General features: G+C 38.9%; 1 protein-coding gene across 34 annotated transcripts in view; it reads left to right on the top strand.

The window, feature by feature from the left end:
* Mycbp2 (MYC binding protein 2) overlaps nt 1–19,948 on the top strand; it is a 238,672-nt gene that overhangs the window by 176,212 nt on the left and 42,512 nt on the right. For 23 of the 34 annotated variants that reach the window (NM_001106055.2, XM_087585430.1, XM_087585423.1 and 20 more), the window contains 5 exon segments: nt 673–795; nt 3,307–3,462; nt 15,596–17,239; nt 18,337–18,506; nt 19,058–19,302. In NM_001106055.2, the coding sequence (NP_001099525.2) occupies nt 673–795; nt 3,307–3,462; nt 15,596–17,239; nt 18,337–18,506; nt 19,058–19,302 (2,338 nt within the window). 34 annotated transcript variants of the gene reach the window in all.

Below are 19,948 nucleotides of genomic sequence, written 5' to 3'. Positions count from 1 at the left end.
TGTGTGCATTGGTGGTGGAGTTAGCTCTCTGCTTCACTGTCAACATTGACATCATTTCTGTCTTGACCCTTTCGTTTTTGCTGATGGTGACAAAACTTATTTCTCAGTGTCTTTAAACAAGATGCTGATCTGTTGTGCACAGGCACAGGCCTTCATCTTTACACCAGTTTATACCAGTTTATACCAGTTTGTAAACTGTCTGGAGCTTACTGCTAGCTCCTCACAGGCTATATAAACACAAGCTAGTTTAAAACATCATACTCAGGGTATGAAGACAGAATTTTCAACAATATATATGTATGTATATATGTATATGTCATAATGTCTTTATTCCTAATTTAGTGTTCAATTTATTTTCAAAATGCCCTTGTGTAAATTATTTACAATAAGATTTACTTATCCAGAAATATACTCAGGAATGAGAGGGGGCCACTTAAAAGCGTATATCCAGATTTTGAGTTTTCTCTGTTTTCTTGATTAACAAAAGCAGTAATTTACAATCTGCCTGGACCTGTTAAGCTGGTCTGAGTGAGAGCCAGACTTAGCTCAGATCTTCCTGAGGGGTTACTCTGAATCAAACCATTACAAACTCTTTCTTAGGATTTTCTCTGATATGTGAATAGGGAACATCATGGACAAAATTTAACTTTATAGCTGTGACTTTTATTGTAGAACAAGTTCTTCTGGATCAGAATTCTCAAACTCCTCCTCCAAGCCCGTTCTCAGTACAAGCTTTCAGTAAAGGGGCAAGTTGCAGTGCCCAAGGATTTGACTATGGCCTGGGGAATAACAAAGGTAGGCCTGTGATGTGAGCCTCTTCTTTCTGAGACTTGAGGGGAGTTTGGTTACTTTTTACTCAGGTTTCCTTCCCATGTATTGTCGTTAGAATGTGTTCACACTAAACTAAGACTCAAAGTGCTTAACAGCTGTTCTTTTTCACAGTATTATATCATATCAACTTCTGCCTAAGTTTTCTTACTCATATTGATTCTATTTGAAAGGCACTCATTCGGAACGGGTATTCTAAAGACCTAAATCACTACATCTAGTAAAACCTTTGTTAACGTGACCTGTTGTTAGGGAAGTATGCAAATGAGCAGCAAACAGTCGATTACAATTTATGCCGAGGACCGTTGTGTATGGGCTTTATAAGTTATATGGGGTTTTAAATCTCAGTTAGAGTACTGTTAAATGAAATATTCTGTTTGAACATAGTATGAATAATGAACTAGAGAGTTGTAAAACTGAATCTACTGAAGTATTTTAAAGTAAAATGTGTACAGCTGTTTATGTATTAAAGAACAGGTCAACATCATGGAGAGTCTAAAGAATTCTTCTGGGATAATTTGCTCCTGAAATTTGTTCAAAATTGCCTTTATGGGTAAATTCAGATACATTCTTTTTAATGTACCTACTAACCTTAATTTCTTGGAAAATTTGCAATATTGTGAGAAGGCAGAAAACCACTGAGGAATGGCGCAGGAGGGTTGACAAGGAAGTAGATTGACTTCTAAAGTTTATTTAAGCCAGCTCTAATGTCCTAGTCCAGTAAGTTCAGCACCAGAGGAAGACAGAAGGCCAGCCTAGGCTACATAGTTGACCTGAGGACTGACTAGGTTACATATAGATCAAGATCCTATCTCCAAAGCAAAGAAACACCAGTTTTTAAAATTGTATTTATCTGACTTACAGCTGTTTTAAAAATTAACAGTGAAAAACAAAATTGCATTGATGTATGATAAGGTCACATTTGTGATTAGCGTCATTGGTGCCCACAGGCTTTCCTCCCGGTCTTGGCTGAGTCACTTTCCCAGGCTTGTACACCTTTCTCTTACTCTCATCTCTGTTAATTTACAGAGAAGGTGCTGGCTGTGTTCTCTTAGTGTTCTGTTTTCTCTATTATTGTCAACTCGTGAATGAGAACTTCACTGTTTACTAACTGCCACTGATCCTAAGGAATAATGTGTCCAAATCCATGTTTATTCCAACATGTGCTTTCCCTGTGTGCCCATTGCTGTCACCCTACTGACTACTCTTATGATAAGTCAGTCTTTAAAATGGAATTCAATCAAGCAATGTAAAAATTAAATTCCTTTTTAAAAAATATGAGTTACTGTAAACATTTATTGAATGAAAATAAAAAGTACTTTCAAAGTGCTTTTGTAAATATTGTTTTAAAATAACATGTATTTAGGAATACACACACACACACACACACACACACACACACACACCCCTATTGAGAAAATATTACAAAGGTTGAATTTGATGAAATGTGTCTAACTACTATTTAGCTTAATAACTATTTTCTCTTGACTTCTTTACTGCACAAGATTAAGAAATTTCTTGGAAAAATATTTTGATTTAAAAAAATTCTTATTAAACTAAAATATTTTCTGGAATCCAAAGTGTCTTTTAAAAAGAAGAACTGAGTCCGTATGGAATTTAAGTGTACAGCGCCACACAAATCTGCAGCACTCGGCAGCTCAGCTGAGCGTTTACTTTATTTGGTAAATATAACCGAAGTGCACTGTCAGTTTCTTTGTGGGCCTGACTGAAGGTTTCCCTCCTTCAGTATCATGGAAAGTACTTGAAATGCATAAGTTTTCCCAAATGCAGTTTGTCATCTAACTGCATTAGTCTGTCCGTAAGCCAGTCTGTTACTATCCTTCATATCTAATTAGAAGGAAAAATGCCTTTCAAAGTAGGTAGCTCATTCATTTTTTTGTATTATAGGGGTTACAAAATTTAACAAAAGAATTCCTGCTTCTGTAAAAAATAGTTTTCCTTATAACTGTGATGTAATTGTATTGCTGAGTTGAAAATATACTTTCTTTCCCCTGAATATACATTTTAAGAAAATGAAGTTAGGAAGTACATATTTTCTGCATGAAATATTCTGCAGATGAGGGAGGCTGGCATTAGTTCTTACTGAGCACCATGGGTAAACACCTTTACTATACCTAAGATATTCATCCCCCTCTGTCTCGCTCTTTCTCTCAACACAGTGTTAATAGACTTATATATGTTCCTCACAGACGCCTTATTCTGCTGTAAACAATAGGGAGAGTCATGTATGTCTTCAGCTAGAATTGCTTCTGTTGAAGCACTGAAAACCTCAAAACCAAATAGCATGTCAAATCTGACCCCAGGTGTGAGGACAGTGACCCCAGCTGTCCCTTTTCTGAACTGGCATGGCTTTATTTACTGTGTGATTTCATTGACTGTTGTAAAAGCTCCATTTACTATGCCATTTTGGATGTTATAAGAATCAAGTTGTAGTTTTGATTGTTTTGCCCACTGCAGGTGATCAACTGAGTGCCATATTGAACTCTATTCAATCACGGCCCAATCTCCCAGCTCCTTCCATCTTTGATCAAGCTGCAAAACCTCCCTCCTCCCTAGTCCACAGCCCATTTGTGTTCGGACAGCCCCTTTCCTTCCAGCAGCGTCAGCTTCAGAGTAAGTCTGTCAGCCGTCCTGCCTCCTCAAGCTCTCTGAAGCTTGTCTCTAGTACTGGTCAGTCTATTAGCCATGACCTCAACTGACTGCTTTACTTAAGTAGATGTTATCCCACCCATATTTTTGAAGTATTTAAACTGTTCAGAGCTAAGATGTTCTGCAGCTAAGACATTTGCTTTAATTAAATATTTTTAAATTAAGTACTAGATCTGACCATTGTTCTTTCTATTTTAATTCTAGTAAATTCATTCTATAAAGCATGTTAAGAAAGACATTTTTATTTCATTTTTTATATGCATGGTTTTCGTAAGCATTAGTTATAGTGATAACTTGCATTGTTTCATTGAATTTTTATTATTTGGTGCAAGCCCAAAAAAGAATAAACCTGTTCCACTATGGCAGTTAGGTAGAAAATAGGAGGTACTGGTTTGTTTGTTCTACACAAACTTGATATCCATGAACTGTATAACAGTTTGAGTTCCATGGGTTCTTTAAGTTGTCGTCTCCTCACCACCTTTGTCTTTTGTCCCTCATGCCTTATCTTGGTCATTTGATTCCAGTTTTACAATCGTGGACAACTCTACCCTTTACTTAACCACAACAGTGACCTACACTGGTTTAAAACATAAACAAATCACACTAAATAAGCTGAGTGTTCCTTTCTCTTAAAAGACTCCTGAGCCTTTCCACAGAAATAAACTGCACTCTGACAGCATAGGTTCTTTCCAACTCTCTTGTGATTAAACACTGAGGGCGATGCCTATGGCAGCCTCACTTTTCAGCTCTTCGGTTTCGGCTTGTTTGTTTGTTGGTTTGTTTGTTTGAGGAGATGCCTGGAATTCAACTCCGAGTGTTGTGTGTGCCTCAGTTTATGGACCCATTATATGATCCTCTTATAGGACCTTTTCACTTAAACTGCAGTCACATTTGAGCCTAGGTTACTATGTTACAACAAGACTGTAGTAACTTAAGAGAGTAGCATTTCAACCTAAATTAAAGACTATACAGGAATGTGGCCCTTCATGGGTTTATGTTACATAACAGGCATATTTAATACAAGTGTTTTGTACATGCAATTGCTATCATTCTTTACCTTATTGACATATCTATTCCCATATTTCTCTTAAGATTCTCAAGGAAACAGACTAGTGTGAAATACTTGTTTTTCTTGTCTATAATAGGCAGTATTTCAGAAGAATGAAAGAAAAGTAAAGACTTAGTCTAGATTTATTAATTTTATAAAGCACCAGATGTTTTGCAATTAGATATGCTTTGGTTGCTGGATGTTCTAAAGGGGAAAACAATACAGTCAGATGAAAAATTCTTACTGTAGAAATTCAAATTTATTCAAATTTGATTATAATAACATAAATTTGCCTAACAATGATTCCATATGTTGTTTAGGGATGGGTGTTTATGATAAAGTGCTTGCCTTTTCTGGGTAAAGCCCTGGAGTCTCCCCATGAAGAAAGATGACAGTAAATTTGATTTATTCAGCTATGCTATAGTGTAAATGTTTTATGCCAGTCTAATTTCACATATGTCATTGGGACCAATTTTTTTTTAATTCTCTTATTTTTTAATTTTTTTTTACTTCACTTTCTGCTCACTGACACATCCTTCTACAATCCTTCCCTCATTCCTCCTCTCCTTCTCCTCTGAGCTGCTGAACCTCCCCCCACCCCGGATAGTCCCCCTCCCTGGTATTTTGAAATCTATGCAAGGCTAGGCACTTCCTCTCCCACTGGGGCCAGACAAGGCAGCCCAGCTAGAAGAACATTTCCCACAGACAGGCAACAGCTTTCAGGATAGCTCCCGTCCAATTTTTCGGGATCCACATGAAGACCAAGCTGCACATCTGCTGCACTTGTATGGGGAGGCCAAGGTCCAGCCCGTGTGTGTTCTCTGGTTGGTGGTTCAGACTCCGAGAGCCGCAAGAGCCCATGGTAGATGACTCTATTGGTCTTCCTGTGGAGTTTGATCCCCTTTGGGGCCCTCTATCCTTCCTCCCATTCTTCCATGAGAGTCCCCAAGCTCCATCCGCTGTGTGGCTGTGGGTGTCTGCATCTGTCTGAGTCAGCTGCTGGGTGGAGCCTCTCAGAGGACAGCATGCTAGACTCCTGTCTGCAAGCATAGCAGGGTATATTAGATGGTGTAGGGATTGGTGCTTGCCCAAGAGAAGGGTCTCAAGGTGAGCCTGTTATTGGTTGACCATTTCTTCTCCAATCCGTGTTCCCTCCCCTGCGCCTGTATTTCTTGTAGACAAGATATATTTAGGGTTGAAAGTTCTGTGGGTATGTTGTTGTCTCTGTTGCTCCACTGGGGTTCCTGCCTGGCTACAGGAGGTGGCCTCTTCAGGTTCCATATCCCCAATGTTGTGAGTCACAGCTAAAGTCACCCCCATTGATTCTTGGGTGCCTGCCCTATCCCAGGTCTCTGTGTCATCCTGGAGATGTCCCCTACCTCCTCACCTCTGCCAGTTGCAGATTTCCATTTATTTTCATGCCATCCAGCCATCTCTCCTGTCATTTCCACACCTGATCCTAAGCTCCTCCCTCTCCCCCTTTCCTTTCCCCCAGTTCCCTCACTCCATCTGCCTCTTATAATTATTTTGTTCCCCCTTTTAAGTGAGATTCAAGCATCCTTGCTTGGGCCTGCCTTCTTGTTTAGCTTCTTTGGTCTTCTTTGAGTGTAGCCCAGATATTTGTTATTTTATGGCTAATCTCCACTTATAAGTGAGTACATGCCATGCATGTCCTTTTGGGACTAAGTTACCTTACTCAGGATGCTATTTACAAGTTCCATCCATTTGCCTGCAAAATTCATGGTCTCATGTGGGGTAGAGAGATAAAACAGAGAATTCTCAACAGCGGATGGCCAAGATTCGCTTAAAGTCCTTAGTCATCAGGGAAATGCAAATCAGCACAACTCTGAGGTTCTATCTTACACCCACAGAATGGCTAAGATCAAAAACTCAAGAGATAGCACATGCTGGGGAGGATATGGAGCAAGGGGAACACTCCTCCATGGTTGATGGGAATGCAAACTTGTACAACCACTTTGGAAATCAGTTTGGTGGTTTCTCAGAAAACTTGGAATAGTTCTACCTCAACATCCAGCTATACCACTCCTGGGCATATGCACAAAAGACACTGCACCGCATCACAGAACATTTGAGCTATGTTCATAGCACCTTTTTTCATAATAGCCAGAAACTGGAATCTACCTAGATGTCCCTCAACTGAAAAATGGATTAAAAATAAAAAAGTGGTACATCTACACAATGGAATAATCAACTATAAAAACAAAGACATCATGAGTTTTCAGGTACCACCAGTTCTTTACAACCACCTTAGAGCAAGTTTGAACTGGGGCCTAGGTCGATCATAGGATGGATTCTGAGTCATTGCTTTCTCGTACTCCAACAGTGGGAGGCTCTTAGAGCGTTTTCCAATCCACACAGTCTCTGCAGAGTACCAGTAAACTCTGACTTCCAGATTCCCAATCTCTTAGCATGACATTAAGGAAATATGGGACTAAAATATAGTCTTAATATTTGAAAAGAATATATTCTTATTTTTCATATCATGTTAGGAAAGTGAATATAACACACATTTATTAAGACCAGGGCTTTATTGCCATGCATCTCACCATATTTTACCTTTTTTCTGTACTGTGTTGTATTTAAACCAAACTCTCTTGTTCTTACTACCAAATGAGTATCGTCTTATAGTTTTATGTTAATAAAAGAAACTTATTTCAACGACCATACTCACCTATTTTACCTGTACTGACAGCAGCACTATGCAGTAACCACACCGTAGTTCAGCACTATAATGCATCCTTATCTGGGATCGTACTCTCTCTGATTTACCAGTCAGACACACGGAGAGAGCGACTCAACGATTTTCCCTAGAAGGTTGTCGAGTGGCTGTTGCCACTGAGGACAGAGGCCACGCTTTATGTTCACCCTCGTCTTCATAAGTACTACACAGTCTACTGTTTAATGAATATTTTCAAAGTTCTACTTACAGATAGTTCTGACATCTAGACTAGTAACTTTAGAAATATTGATTCCTTTTTCTAACTTTACTTTTTATGTATTGCATTAGAATAAAAGGAAAAACAGATTTCCATTGTAACTCAGGTTTCAGTTAACTAGACACAATCAACAAAGTGCCTACATATTAGCTTTACTATTTCTATTAGCTTTATTTTAGTTCTTTCTGGGATATTTGCTTTTACTGTTAATTGTTTTTCCTGAAGCATAATTTTCACTGTCTTTAGAATTTAAAATAATGTATACATTAATTTAATCATTTTATCTTTGTGTGGGTTTTATGCATATTTGTTTCTGTCTGTCTGTGCACACACACACAGGTGCATGTGTGTGGGGATAGAGGTCAACATCTGTGCTTTTTGAGACAGGGTCTCTCACTGAGCTCGGAACTGGCTTACTGATTATGCTGGGTTCTCTGAGGGATAAGAAGGACACTATATCTCTGTCTCCTTAGAGCTGGGTTTACAGACATGTGGACATGGGCCCCAGCACCAGGGTTTTGCATTCTGGGATCTAATATTCCCCAATAGATATTTTCTTCCCTCAGTCATCTCTCAAGCCCCCAAATTGATAATTTGTTAATTGTCAGAATTACATCATATCAAATTATTTAGACATTATACAAATACTCTTATAGAATTATTGTTTTAGAAGAAAAACGTAACAGATTTCCCTTGCGTGTGTACACCAAGTTAGGATTTTTCTTTACTGTTCCACAGTTAGTAACTTTAAACTTAGGAAATTTGAAAAATTAATAAGTCCTTTAGGAATACGGTTCCAGTGAGCTAAACTGAGAATGTCAACTCTGAGTGACAATATTACATTCCTAAAATAGTAACTGGGTTTTGGTCTGGTTTGCTTGCTTTCTTGCTTTTGAAACAGTGTCTCTCACTGTGTAGTCCAGGCTAGCCTGGGACTCACTTTGTAATGAGGCTAGCCTTGAACTCACAGAGATCTGCCTGCCTATACCTCCAACTTTCTTAGTGTTGGTAATAATAATAATGTATGCAGTGTGATTAAGATAATCTACACTCCCGAATTGCTTATTCAATATGGTAATTTCCACTGTATTGTCCTTCCTAAAATTTCATTTTCAATTCTCTCAGTATTGCCTAGTAGGAACCTAGAAAGCCATTGATAATGTCACAGCTTGATGCTAGCACATAATAGGAACTTTAAAAATAGAATGCGAGAAGTAAATTTAATAATACATTTATCTCTTTTCTAAAATACTTGCTCAACCTGGATTTTACTTCACACACATGTAACATTGTGTTAGAATTTTCGGTCAGAATACGTGAAGAGTCATTCTCTTGCTATAGCTCTCTAATTGGTTACATATTTCTGGCAGTGAAATTTAACATTTTTGGTCATTGCTTAATTGTTGACTTAACTTTAAATAATAATTTTTCTATTCTTTTCAGTTCTGAGACCCTGCATTGTGTATTTGCCTCAAGAGGGCAATAGATGCCCTGATTCTTTGAGTGTGGTGTCGGGAATGGTCCAGAAATCATGCATTCATACCAAAACCACAGGTTTTAGAATGCTTCACTCACTAAAATTTGACCATTTTACTGTACTTGTTTTTAGCACATGGATAATAACTTTAAAGTTCAGTTTTTGTGACAGTAAATAAAGTGATCAGGGAATCTGATACTGGGGATTCACAACCAAGGAATGAAGGAAGTAAAGAGACTGAGGAAACGCTGCTTTGAGGGAGAGTGAGTTTTTCACTAGATGGATGTGACAGGGCTGGCCATGAAGAACTAGTGATACCCACAGCAGCAGGTGTCTGAGGGGCCCTCCATGGGGACAGGGACATGAGCGTCAAGCAGGCACTGCAGAGAAGCCAGATTGTTCTTCAGTATTTCACTGTTACTATCTTTAGTGAAGTACTTGCTGTCCAAAAAATAATTAAAATTAATTAAATGATTGATTTCACCTGTAGAGTTTAATTATTTTGCAAAGTGCCGTTTAATCTTCATAAAGTGTTCTTTTCTTTTTTCATTCTTTTGTGAAGAGTCTCAGTATGTCTGTAGTCACACTTTATTTTCTCTAGTCATTGAACAGTGTGCTTTTGGGGCTCTGAGAAAATGTCATGATTTATTCTGAATGATACGTAGCAGTGCAGGTGGAAAACGTTTTCAGGTGCTTGTCTTCACATGTATGACGTTTTGTCTTACAAGTATGTTATAGTTCCTCACACATTTGTGTATAAGAACTTCAGGTTAGTGGCATTCTTTGCCGTTCTTGCCCCACTCCTCTTCCTGATAGCCTGTGTCCTACACACTGTAGCCAGGCTGCCGGAAGGAGACAACATTCACAGCTGACAGGTTGATCCCGTGCACTTTCTAGTGTGTCTCATTGTTGGTGGTTCCTTTTAATACTGCAGTTGAACCTAGGCCCTTGAGGCTGCCCGACAGGCGTTCTCACACTGAGCCATCTTCCCCTTTCTAGCTTAGGTCTTGAAGGAGAGAAAAAACATCATCAAACTCGTCACCCTCCTAACATTCTCAACAGTGGCTACAAACTCTGCAGTTTAAATCTCCAAGATTTAAATACATGAGAACTCTTTGCATGAGAACTCTTTCTTATGTCCATAGATTTATGCAAAAAGAAAAACATTCAAAAATAAAGTGCAAAGTTTTAGTTTCTGGTGGGTTTATCACCCTTTTGTATTGAACCCATGGTGAGCTTTCCTCCTGAGCCCCAGGACATTCTGATTTGTGAGCTTTGACAGCTGTGCACTTTATACACCTAGAATCATATTTACTTACTTATTGAATATGTTCTCACATTGGCTCTTCATTTCTAGTCTTGTATTTTTATACCCTTCCCACAAGTGTGCATGGCTGTGATGTGCACCCGTGGGTCTTAAGGAGTGCTGGAGTAGTAGCAATGCTATACACTGAAAATGCCTGTGTCTTTTGATACCTGCCCAGCCTTATCTTTGCATTCTGTCTCAGGCTTCACACAGTACAAGTGCCATCAGAGTGAGGGCTTCTGTTTCATCATTGTATCTTCAGTCTCTAGGATGATTGCCGATATATAATAATCGTATTGTTAATTGAGTTATTTCTTTTTCATTTGTATGCCACGCATTTTTTAAATCATCTATAAGAATAAATCAGTTAAAAATATCACTCATGCTGTTCCAGATGTATATTTTATGTGTAGGTTATTTTATTTCTGTGGGTATGTGTGTATCTGTATGTTGTTTGCTTGTGTGTGCATGTATGTGTGCAGATACACACATACAGCCAATTGTAGAGTCCGGGCGACTTTCCAAAGGGTTGTCCTCTATGGATCTCTGTTCTGTTTAAGTCAGGGTCTTTGCCTGCAACTGGAACTCACTGTTTCCACTAGGCCAGCTGGTCCCTGGGGACCCCTGTCTCCATCTTCTCAGAGCTAGGGTTAAGGTGCACTCTGCCACATGCCCCTTTTGTGTTGGTGCGAGGGATCTACACTCATGGCCTCATACATATGGAACAAGCCCTTTACCCACAGAGCCATTTCCCTACCGCCCTAGATTTATTTTCAAAAATGGTCTTAAAAGTTATCTCATTTGCAAAGTTTATTCAGAGCTACTGATTACTTTTAATTGCCATCATTGAAATGCAGTGTTATGGATGGCGAGAATCAGCATTTTTTAGCTTATGCTGCCTTAAAGTTTCTATTATTTACTACTGCATTAAAAATAACTAAAATGTTTTCACATGTCCCAATGAGCTTTAAATATGCTTTATTTGTGTTGTGAGACTTTTGGCTAACAGAATTTAATATCTTAGATTAAAGATCTGTTAGAAAAAGAACAAAAACCACTAAATACTGGGATTAGCCTTAAGAAAAGTACATTTCACCATTGAGCCATTCTAAGATACACATTTTGGAAATGATGATGATGATGATGATGATGATGATGATGATGATGATGATGATAATGATAATAATGAAGATGCCATTCAGAAAACAAGGAAACACTAGTTAAACTATAAGTAGTAGTTCTTTCTCTACCATCATTGTTTCTGTGTATAAACTTTATTTACAGGCAAGCAATCACAGGAACTTAACAAACTGAAGAAATATTAGTCTAAATAGAAATGCTCAAATTTGATCAGTCAGATCTATAAGCCTTACTAATAACAACACATTTGGACATACTACACATACAGTTCGCTAAAGCCATCAATTTGACCGTTGTTTTAAATCTTAACATTATAGGAGCGTTAGAGCACCTTTACAGTGGTTTAAGTAAGTGTGTCATTGCCCACCGTCTGACGTGCTTTGCTTTCGCTTGTGCTCTCTCAGCTTCACCCATTGAATCTGTGCTGCTTCTTTGCCAGTGTTTTCCACTGTAGCCTCTCCATCTCGCAACCTTGCCTCTCGTGACCGCAGTTACACATGTTTTGGTGTAGCTGGGCCTGCCTCTCCTCTCTCCTCTCTGTCTCACAAACTGCAGGGTGGGTGTGCGTGCATCCTGAGCATCCAGGCCACTCTTAGTACATGGAGGAGGAGCCTACAAATGTTCATTTCACCACCGTCCTTTCCATGCCGTCCTGTTGTTCAATTAAACTTTATCATTTTATTTAGAATGTTGCGTTTGAAATTATGATGTATCCATTTATATTGTGTTGCATTATAAATTATCCTGTAGTATATGTCTGTCGTACCTGCAGTTACAGATATCATTCTTGTTAGTCTAAAGCTTTGCAGGGTCTCTGGAGTATGAAAAGGATTGCCACAAGATGATGTATGCGAGCCCTCAAACTTGATGAATACAGGTTCTCACGTACAAGCTGTATCGCAGACTTGTAGTGCCCGGCTAAGCAGTCTACCATTCTAATTTTTATAGAAATATTTTGAAAATTAAGTTAAAATCTTTTTAAAAAGTTGATTATTAAGAAGTAATACAGACACATATGTGCACACACACTACCCTTTCTATGATGAATCTTTCTTAGGGTATTTTTATAGTGACCTAATTTAAAATTTTTAAATTTAAAAGTGCTAAATGATTAACAAACACAATTTCAAAGTATGCACTTCGTCCTTTAGAGTACTGCAAATACTTACTCAAATATTTTTGCCATAAAATAATATTTAATTAAAGGTGAGGACACTTGCTGACAAGGGTGGCAACTTGTGTTCAGTACTGTAACCCACATGATAGAGAGAACGAACTCGCACAAACTGTCTTCTGACATCCACACACACAACACAGAGTCACATACGTGCAGATAAGTAAGCAGAAGAGAAAACTTTAAGAGAAAAGGAATATAGAAGTGGCAAATGGAAAGTGCAATGGGCAGGATTACAAACCAGATTCATATGCAATGTAGTACTTAGAATATCAGGTCATGTAACCAAATAATATGCCACATATTATGACGTACGTTTTGTAGTATAGTATTACTTATATTCTAGCATCATATCATATGCCCTAATTATAATTTGGCTAATAAAAATAATCTTAGGATTAATGAATAAATCCTTCCTATTTAACATGTTCAGTAACATTTAATATGGTTGACTATACAAAGTTTTTAGCTCATGTTTCATAAGGATTCCTTAAGAGGTTAAAAGTTCTTTTGTACTACCTAAATTTACATATTAAGAACATAATTATGAAACCAAATTAACTTCTGCATGTGAAGATAAGTGTGGCTCAATAATTTTAATGAAATATTTGTTCATTTTTTTGTTATTTTCGGACACGAACATAACGTCATCTTGGGAAGAAATTCTCCATCGTTACTTATGCAGTTGAACTCCAACAGTTATTTAACTGTTGTCATTGTCACTTAGAGAGCTGAAGACAGTATCACCTCTGCTGAGACATGGTCTCTACCTCTCAGTACCGCGCAGAGGAGCCAGATGATGTTCCCAGTGCTTCACCTCTGACCGTACATGTGTAGAGCAGTTGTAGAGCAATCCCACTTTGTGGACTCATGTGCTCCTGAGATACAGTACTCACCTTGCCACGGAAGTTGGCAGTGAGGACACACCTGGAGCATCTGTAGTTTATCTTGCCAGAACCCTGCTCATTAAGTAGGAATCCTAAAGTCTAATTTTGCTATTTTCTATGAATTAGAAAATTCAGTTAAGAATTAATTTTGGAAGGATTCTAAATTTGAAATGTACTACTTATTTATCTTGGTTCCTCAGTTTGTGTTTTGCAGCTCCTAAAATAAGTGTCTAAAGGTGATTTAACACCTTCCATCTCTTTCCTGATAACAGCAACAACCGCAAAGGCCCTCAAAACCCAAGTGTAGCAAGAGTAAAATTAGGAGCCAGGGCTAGGCGAGCTAACTCTACCAAACATAATGTACATACTGTTTATAAAGTTTGCACTACACTAGTACTGGGTCAGTAAGGTAAAAGTCACAGCAAAGTAGACCTTTGGGGACAACAGGGGAGTAATTGTTTGTCAGTTACTCCTGGTACTCTTTGTTCTCCTAGTTAGGGTTGACACTTGAAATTTTTGTGATTTCTTTTTACAAGTGTATTCTAATCCCAAAATGCATATAAGCCAATAGTGAAACAGAAGAGAGAGAGAGAGAAAGAGAGATATCAAGACCAACTTACATGTTTAGGAAAGAAGAAAATTCATGGAATAGAAACAGATAATGATCAAAATACTTTTATTCTTTCAGAGAACTATAATTATTTGCTACATGTTGGGATGTTGCATCTGAAGTGGATTCTCAAAGAATCTGAATGTGTTGGAATAGCAAGGAAGGAAGGAAGGAAGGAAGGAAGGAAGGAAGGAAGGAAGAAGACAATTGGTCTTCCAACAAACTGGTTGAACAAATTCCATAATCCAAGACGTTTGCACTGTATCAATGACACAGATCTGGATTATTTTCCAGAAAGAAGACAAATTCTGTATTGCTCTGACATACAGATGTCTACAGTGTGACTTCATACGAATGCGAATCAGAGCCTACACTTACTCCCATCTCTTTTTTGGGAAAAGAGAGAAGAGGCTGCATTTATTACCAGTAGCAAATTCCATTTCCTGGGACCTCTTTTCTAAACACATAGCATTGTATTTAGCTGGTTTGCTTCTTCATGACACTTAAATCACTTGAATCAAATTGCTCTCCTTCTAAAACAGTCTTTGCACTATAAGCAATAGTAATTTTTGTCATCATTTGTTTAAGGAAGAAAAGTGACATTAAGCTGAACCACCAGCTAGGGACAAAGCCTAACTGTATTGCTTCAAAAAGCATGATATGTAGGCTAGAGAAGTTAAGGGAAGGCCAGAATACCCAAACCAAATGGTTTCCATGTAGCGTTATCTAGGGGTTTGCCTTAGAAAGAGGCTTTGGGGTTTTGGGTGGTGGTGGTTTGTTTCTGTTATTCACTAGGCCTAACTTGTCATTCTCATGATGAAGATCCCATGATTTCTTTTGCATGTGGGGCCTTCAGCTCTGAATTCTACCAGCCAAGCTCCTGAGATCTTAAGGTGGAAACTGTCCTCATGTAACAGAGAGTGCGTGGCTAACATGCTAATACTCAGCAGCTAGGGCTTCCATACTGTGTCATGTCATCATGAACAAGACACTAAACCAAGATGTGTCCTGTGAGGAGCTCCTCACTAACTTCATTGTATTCATGTTTATAATTGAATAGAGTAATTGCATGAGTTTCTTTGTTCAACAAGACCTACGCTGTTACCTTAAGTATGCTAAGTTTTATTCCTGAATATCTTAATTTGTTTTCTATGGAGGATATATTTTTCAAAATTTAATTTTTAAAGTAGTTGTTCTCTTTCTAGTCTCTTGCTGAATTTAAATTCTAATTAGTCACACAAGGGCTGTGGTTTATATATGTATCACTAATAGCTCATCGGGGGAATACATACTCTTTATTCAAATGTTTTGCATCTATAAACATATATTGTAGTATTGTGTGTATTGATAGAGTAGACATTTTATGGGAAATATTTTTATTTTATTCTTAACATGTTTTGTATATATGATAAGCAATGCAAATTTTGTAGCTTTTCTGTTTTAGTGTTTAAATTATCTTTGTGTTACATTTTATTAACAAGTTCATTATGACATGCAGGTGACAGAGGAACTGTCTCAACATCTTCAAGACCAGTGTCTACATCAGCAAAGTCAGAGCTGCCCTCCAAGAACAGCAGATCAGTTAAACCTGATGGGCGTGTGAGCCGGACTACTGCTGACCAGAAGAAGCCACGGGGCACAGAAGGCTTATCTGCTAGTGAATCCCTCATGTTAAAATCTGATGCTGCAAAGTTGAGGTCAGACTCCCATAGTAGGTCACTGTCCCCTAACCATAACACTTTGCAGACACTGAAGTCTGATGGAAGGGTATCTTCTAGCTTCAGGGCTGAATCCCCAGGACCAGGCTCTAGGTCATCCTCTCCTAAGCCCAAGACTCTGCCGACTCCCAGGTCTAGCCCATCTGGTGCTAGCTCTCCACGCTCCTCCTCACCGCAGGATAAAAATCTACCTCAGAAAAGCACAGCTCCTGCTAAGACAAAACTTGACCCACCTCGGGAGCGTTCCAAGTCAGACTCATATACACTTGATCCAGATACGCTCCGTAAGAAGAAAATGCCCCTTACAGAACCATTAAGGGGGCGATCCACATCACCAAAACCAAAACCAGTACCAAAGGATCCTAAAGGCTCCCCCGGGTCTGAAAACAGAGCCCCTTCTCCCCATGTGGTCCAGGAAAACCTTCACAGTGAGGTAGTAGAAGTCTGTACTTCAAGTACTTTAAAGACAAATGGTGTCACAGACAGCACCTGTGATGACAGCAATGATTTTAAGAGTGTGGATGAAGGTTCAAATAAAGTGCACTTCAGCATAGGAAAAGCACCACTGAAAGATGAACAGGAAATGAGAGCATCACCCAAAATAAGTCGGAAATGTGCTAATAGACACACCAGGCCCAAAAAAGAAAAGTCTAACTTTCTTTTCAAAGGAGATGGAGCCAAATCTTTAGAGCCAGCCAAGCAAGCCATGTCCCCGTCCGTGGCTGAGTGTGCCCGAGCTGTCTTTGCCTCTTTTCTGTGGCATGAAGGCATAGTACATGATGCAATGGCCTGCTCTTCCTTCCTGAAGTTTAATCCTGAACTTTCCAAAGAACATGCTCCCATAAGAAGTAGTTTGAATAGCCAGCCACCCACAGAGGAAAAGGAAATCAAGTTAAAAAATAGACATTCGTTGGAAATATCATCTGCCCTAAATATGTTCAACATTTCACCTCACGGACCAGACATATCCAAGATGGGAAGTATCAACAAAAATAAGGTCCTGTCTATGCTTAAGGAGCCACCTCTACATGAGAAGTGTGAAGACGGAAAATCGGAAGCCACTTTTGAAATGTCCATGCATCACTCAGTGAAGTCTAGGTCTCCGCTCCCCTTAACATTACAACACTTAGTGGCCTTCTGGGAGGACATCTCTTTGGCTACAATCAAAGCTGCTTCCCAGAATATGATTTTTCCAAGTCCAGGTTCCTGTGCAGTCCTTAAAAAGAAAGAATGTGAGAAAGAGAATAAAAAAACGAAAAAGGAAAAAAAGAAAAAAGAAAAGACAGAAATTCGGCCAAGGGGCAATTTGTTTGGTGAAATGGCCCAGCTGGCAGTAGGAGGGCCAGAGAAAGATACCATCTGTGAGCTATGTGGGGAATCCCACCCATACCCAGTGACCTATCACATGAGACAAGCTCACCCAGGTAAGCGGTTTTGTGGTATATGTATATGTATGCTTTGGTCCTGATAAGCTAGATCAGTCACCTTCTTGGGAACTGCCCTCCGAATTATATCAAAGTATGGGGAAACAGTTGCCCAAATAAGTAGAATCCTACATCATTGACCACCGTGAATATTTCTTTAAAGAGATGGAGAAATTCTAGTAGAATAGTTTCTTTAAAGAGATGGAGAAATTCTAGTAATACTCTGATCAAGAAATATGTTTTTTCCTTGGAATGTGGCAAATTTTAAAAATGTTTTAAGTATTTTATGTATTTCCCAAAAGATGACACGAAGACCTTACACAGTATAAGTAATGGCATGTCTAAACAAGAGGGACAGCTTTGTATTAGAGCCTCTAATTCAGGGCCCTGCTCAGAGGTTACCAGTTAAATGGAGTGTACAGAACAGGATGGGGAATTTTCCATGTAAGTGATAATCAGTTGTTTAATCAGAGAACTGCATGTTTGGTAAATGTTTTTATATATTTATATTCTAAAGCTTACTTCATATATGATTGTTTTCTTCTTTTTTCACTTTGATGTTAGAAACATTTGATTTCTGAAACATGCCATCCTTTTATATGTGTCTATTTTACTGACATTCATAAGTAGATCTAAAGATACCCATGCCCTGTTTCTTTAATGTACTCATCTAACAATAGAATATCTCAAGCATTTTGAGCATCCTCTAATTGATAATTTTTTTAAATCAGGCATGCTGTTTTTCTCTAATGTATATACACCTTTTAAACAATTAGGTACTTGCTAGGGTTTTAGTTTGGAAAGATGCACATGTTGCTGTGATAATATCAGTAATGAAGATCAGGGACGGGGCTGGAGAGATGGCTCAGCGGTTAAGAGCACCCGACTGCTCTTCCAGAGGTCCTGAGTTCAATTCCCAGCAACCACATGGTGGCTCACAACCATCTGTAAAGAGATCCGATGCCCTCTTCTGGTGTATCTGAAGACAGCTGCAGTGTACTTCTATATAATAAATGAATAAATCTTAAAAAAAAAAAAAAAAAGAAGAAGATCAGGGACATTCAAAATGTTAAATATTTGTCTTGTGTTTTTTCAAGGTTGTGGCCGATATGCTGGTGGACAAGGATACAATAGCATTGGGCATTTTTGTGGAGGATGGGCTGGTAACTGTGGTGATGGGGGAATGGGAGGAAGCACTTGGTACCTCGTATGTGATCGCTGTAGAGAAAAATACCTCCGTGAAAAACAGGCTGCTGCAAGGGAAAAGGTATTTTTATTCCACTCAGGCTATATTATTTATGACATGTATGTAACTCATCAGAATACATAATCATACCATTGCATTAGTTCTATGTAATTGATATTAAAGTATAGCAAAAATAAAATACAAATTCAATATTTGTTAAGTCAACTGGTTCTAATCTAATATTTCGGTACAAATGATGTGCTGACAAATGTTTATGATGTGATTCCTAACTGCCTCCCACACCGCACATACATGGACACTTCACTGTTTCTGTTCCATGTACTCTCCTCCTCTTTCTTGTCTTTTCCTTAAAATCCAATCATACCATAGAACTCATAGAAATTGGAGATCATTCCTGCTAATGACAAACCATGTCAGAGACCTCTGCTAAAGCTTCATTCCCCACATGACTCCTCCCATGTTCCCCAGTGGTGGGTTAGTTGTTTTAATAATCAAGAGCACAGTTTTAAAATACTTTTTCATGTCTTTTTTTCTTAGAAACAGCAAAAGTTAAGAATTATCTTTTTAAATATACGCAGGAAACAGTCAGTTCTCTTCTCTTTTTTTGCCAGGTCAAACAATCGAGAAGAAAGCCAATGCAAGTAAAGACGCCCCGTGCCTTGCCCACCATGGAAGCACACCAGGTGATCAAGGCCAATGCCCTCTTCCTGCTGTCCCTGAGCAGTGCGGCCGAGCCCAGCATCTTGTGCTACCACCCTGCAAAGCCATTCCAGTCTCAGCTGCCCATTGTGAAGGAAGGCGTTTCTGAGGCCCTTCCTGTTAAAATGCCCTGTCTCTACTTGCAGACATTAGCTAGGTAATAAGACTTTGTTGTTGATTTTTAATTGCCTTTGGGCTTACAGCTTCTGATGATCGATGGCGTACTGTAAAGAGGTTCAGAACTTGCTCTCCTGCTCATGCTGTCACAGAGAGTGGAGAGTGCAGGACACAAACCTCCAGGGTTTGCCTTCTCCATTGCCCTGATCGATGTGACTGGGAGCAGAGAGCATTTTATGCTTGTGGGTGCTCTATCAGTTTGTTCTGTTACGATTAATACAAAACATGTCATAAAAAGAAAGCTTGCATGTTTTATTCTCTGTTAGTTGACTTGAGTCTGTTGGTCAGAACAGGGTGCCGAAGAGGAAAGGAAAGAAACTGTTGTCTCCTGTACACGTTTTTATTTGTTCTTTTTACCCTTAAACAAAACCAGCAGAGTAAGAAGGGCACCAGAAGGAGTAGTAAACGTCCTGACTGTAGTCAACAGTGGTGGGAAGAAAACCTTGACAGTGTCGTGCTGGGTTTACTCAAAGTGAAATGTGAATAGGATGCTGGAAAAGCTTACACAGTACTTGAGACTTCCTCAGCCCATAACGAAGCACTTCCCAGGAGTCTGCCATTGCCATACACTTGTGTGACACTGAAGGACTGACGAATAGAAATCCAGTGGGCGAGAGACAGGAGGG

The sequence above is a fragment of the Rattus norvegicus genome, chromosome 15 (assembly GCF_021556685.1).
Source record: "Rattus norvegicus strain SHRSP/BbbUtx chromosome 15, alternate assembly SHRSP_T2T, whole genome shotgun sequence".
NCBI classification, from domain to species: Eukaryota; Metazoa; Chordata; class Mammalia; order Rodentia; family Muridae; genus Rattus; species Rattus norvegicus.
This window is presented reverse-complemented; position numbering and strand designations above follow the sequence as displayed.